At 52.2% G+C, this 3,730-nt stretch overlaps 1 protein-coding gene across 1 annotated transcript; it reads right to left on the minus strand.

Annotated features, from left to right (window-relative positions):
- Positions 1–331: 331 nt before the first annotated feature.
- SOCS1 (suppressor of cytokine signaling 1) lies at positions 332–3,149 on the minus strand. Its single transcript, XM_068423734.1, has 2 exons — positions 3,119–3,149; positions 332–1,159 (listed from the first exon to the last, which is right to left on the minus strand). Exon 2 carries the CDS (start codon positions 1,082–1,084, stop codon positions 461–463), a length of 624 nt encoding a protein of 207 aa, XP_068279835.1. The 5' UTR covers positions 1,085–1,159; positions 3,119–3,149; the 3' UTR covers positions 332–460.
- Positions 3,150–3,730: the final 581 nt, after the last annotated feature.

The following is a 3,730-nucleotide window of genomic DNA, read 5'->3' on the forward strand; positions in this document are numbered from 1 at the left end:
TAGGCCTTCTCGGGCAGGAATCCTCTGTCCGCTGGAGTAGCACTAGAACAGGCTAGTTCAGTAGGGCAAAGAGCAGGACCATGGAGGCCTGTCTGCACTTACGCACTCAATTAGCCGTTAAAGTTTGTCAGCAGGATAGATACCAGAGCCTTTAAAACTAAAAACAGAGATGCTGTTTTTTTTTAAAAACTTTCACAATAAAGTTTATTATGTTAATATCATTAAAAATATTATAAAATAATAAAATATTCTGCTTGGCAGAAAATATATGCCAGGGTTTTAAAACCCCAGATTTGTGCAAACAGTTTTTGTAAACATAAGTCAAGTGTTCAAGTTCCATCCCAAAATACAGTAAATTGCTACAAAAATAAGTTTGCTCAGTGTCAAACATGTTTAAAAACCCAAGAAGCTGGATTTCTTTACACACCACTCACACGTCCCTATACAGTTAATGCTGTACTTATATCTGAAATGGAAAGGATTTCAGATAGTCCTTTAAAACAGGATTGAGGGGGATCTGGTTTAAGTTCTCTCTTCCAAAAGTTTTCACAATGCTCTTCCGGCAGAGCTCCTGCAGGGGCTGCACACGGACTTTGCGCAGGGGGGTAACCAGTACCTTCCTCGGGGAGCTTAGGTAATGTTCCAGCAGCTTAAAAAGACAGTCAAAAGTCTCTTTGCTGCCATCCAGGCTGAAACACCCAGTCTGAAAGTTTATTCGGATGCTGGTGGGCCCAGTCGCAGTCTTAACACTGATGGCAAAGAAGCAATTCTTTTGTGTGCTGTCCCTGATGAGGAAGGTGCCCTCGGGCTCAGACTTCAGCTTCTCATGGGCAGCACTGACAGTCAGAGGTCCCCAGTAGAAGCCACAGGCATCCAGCAGGCTGCTTGCTCGAGTGATGCTACTAAAATCCGCTTGTGAGCGAAAGGTTCGGAAGTGCGTGTTGCTCTGTGCCTGCACAGTGCTGGGCCGGCCTGTGCCGTGGTAGCCTCGAGCCTGTGAACGATCCCGTGCTGGAGGGTCAAGTAGACGTCTTGGGTCTGCTGCAACTGCATTATCTGCTGACACCTTGCTGTGCGCTACCATCCTACAGCCTAGACCAGCGGATGCGGTCTTCCATAGCGTCAGCAGCTACGGCAGGGCAGCTTTCCAGCAGCTATTCTGAAATGCCAGAGAGACACAACGTGAGATCCCCAGAGAAAAGCTGCTGCAATCTCTGAATGACCAAGTCTTCCATTCACATGCCTCCCACCCATTATAAAATAATAAAATATTCATTTGCCAGTTTACACTGGGCAAACAACTGCTCGATTTCTGACAAGATTAGCAGTCTCTCACTATGTCAAAGTCCGAAGCTCCAAAAATATTTAGCAAGGATCATTAACAGCTACAGAGGATAATGCAGTTTCCCTGCTACGAGCCCACAGAAGCGCATCAGGACCTAGAGTGAGTCAACTGACAGGATCCTCTCAATGAGAAGTTATCTTCTCTACACTCCATCATATTCTTAAGTTTTTAGAGAACAAAGCAACAAGGTTTTACAACTGAGTTACCAATTACTCTGTACCTCCCTCTTTCCCGTCCCCAATCCCAACTGAGATGTCGGAACTCAGACAACATAGTTATTTGGTGCATTGTGTGAAAAAGAAAAAGTAGGCGAAGGAAATGTAAACTCTGCAGCTGGGTATGTCACCAGATAATTGGGGAAGAGGGTGAGGTGAATAGGTGCTGTTAGGTGACCAAAGTGTAACTTGGAAGGGCAGCCTGTAACACTGCCAATTTACACAGTAATCCTAAATCTACTTTCCTCTCTCCTGTTAACCTGAGGCTCAGCCATAACAGGCAATTTCCCATTCCCCCAACTTTCCCTCGGGACAGCAATGCTACAACCTCACTAGCTTACACAAATCAACCTCTATGAACCCTTAAAGCATTACTCCTCAGTCTCTCTCTCTTTTTTGTATTACATGCACTTTAAGTGGCCCAATCTAAATTGCTTCCTATTGATATATCTTTCAGCATGAGGGACTAAATTCATCCCTCGTGTTACTTCAAAGGAATTAGCAGTGCTGCACCAGGAATGAGTTTGGCCTGAAATGTCTACCTTTGACAGTGTGGTTCAATACATCTCCGCTGGCTGCCTTGACCTTACTGGCAAGCATAGATTTTAGGATTTATCCCTACAGTCAGATATAGATCTGCAGCAGCAGCATGTTGAGAAACCTTGAAGTATTCTCAGAAATGAATCCCTCAGCCATCTTACGGTTCACGGTAACATGCTAATGAGAATTTCAAAGAAAGTACACAGCTGGATTCTTGTCTATACTAATTTAACAACTTGATGTTTGGTTTCATTTAGGTCCTGAAATAGCAAAGAGGGTTGTAAAATCCTTATGCTGGCAAGTAACTTAACAGGCTGAAAGTAGCATTAGGCTTTCTTTACACAGCAGAAGGAAACTGATGTCGGTTTTTCCAATTACTGGGCCAGGATTATCGCACAGTATTTAAAGTTAACAAAATTAAACTTCAGGGCACGCTGGTGAGAAATAACCACGAAGCCCGAGATCTAAAACTCGCAGGGCTCCCTACCAGAAGCCGTCCGTAGCCAAGAGAGAGTTTGCGGTGCCTTTCCAAAGGGCACAGAGCAAACGCGGGGCACGCCAGTTTTCAGAGCCGGAAAGCCAGAGCTTTCGGTACGAGGCCGCCTCGCCGCCGCCGGAGCAGACCCTTCGGCGGGGGCCCGGCCCCGGCTCGTCCCGGCGGCGGCGCCCGTCTGGCCGCCGCGCTCCGGCCCGGGGCTGCTCCGGTTCCTACGGCGCAGCGAGGGTGCGGGGTCCTCGGAGAAGAGCGGTGCCGTGCAAAAATCACTGCACGTTCGCTTTATTGTTTTTCCCGCTATTTAATACCAGGCACGAGAGCTCCGTCTTGAGCACGGGCATTGAGCCGAAAAAGCGGGGGGGAAAGGACCGAAAAAAAAGGGCAAAACCCCCAAAGCCACCACGGTCCCGCACAGCGGGCAGGGCTCCCTCCGAAACCTGACCTCTTCCACCTGCGGCGCAGGAGCGTTTCGATGCACGTCGCGGTTCGCGAGGACCCCGCGATAACGAGACCCCCCCTTACCTTCGCCCGGGGCGCGGCGGGTGGGGGCCGTCCCCGGAGCGCGCAGCACACGGGCGGGCTGCGGGCAGGGGCGCGCCGGCGGCGGCTAGTCCTGGCCCCGGCTAGTCCTGGCCCCGGCGGGCGGCTGAGCATCCTCCGCGCGGGGGCCCTGCCTGGCGCCGCAGCGAGCCGGGGCTCCCGCGGGGCGGGCGGGCGGCACCTCCAGCGCTCTGGGCCGGCTCATCGCCTCTGCTTTCTATTTAACGCGGCGGCGGCGCTTTCTGCCCGCGGCTCCTCCCCGCCTTCTCCGAAAACACGTGGCCGCCGCTTCACTTTCACTTTCCGAATGAGTCACGGCCGAGCCGAGCCGAGCCGAGCCGAGCCGTGCCCGCGGCGCCCGGCCTTGCCGCGGAGCGCGCCCGCAGCCGGAGCCGCCGCAGCGCCGTGGGCAGCTCCCGGCGCGCCGAGCGCCTGTCCCGCCGCTGCCCCCCGCTGCGGAGCCCCGCGGGCTCCCCGCCCCGCTCCGCCGCTGGTGCCCGTCTCCGGCCTCGGGTGACGCCGTTTCTTCTGTCCGACTAAATCTGGTTTTACTCTTTTTTTTTTTTCTCTCTTTTTTCGGACAGCCCCAGCGAG

This window comes from Nyctibius grandis, chromosome Z, assembly GCF_013368605.1.
Source record: "Nyctibius grandis isolate bNycGra1 chromosome Z, bNycGra1.pri, whole genome shotgun sequence".
Classification (NCBI taxonomy): Eukaryota; Metazoa; Chordata; class Aves; order Nyctibiiformes; family Nyctibiidae; genus Nyctibius; species Nyctibius grandis.

Bases quoted from the DNA above. Each gene is read 5' to 3' on its own strand.
- SOCS1 (XM_068423734.1), bottom strand. From the start codon at position 1,084: ATGGTAGCGCACAGCAAGGTGTCAGCAGATAATGCAGTTGCAGCAGAC.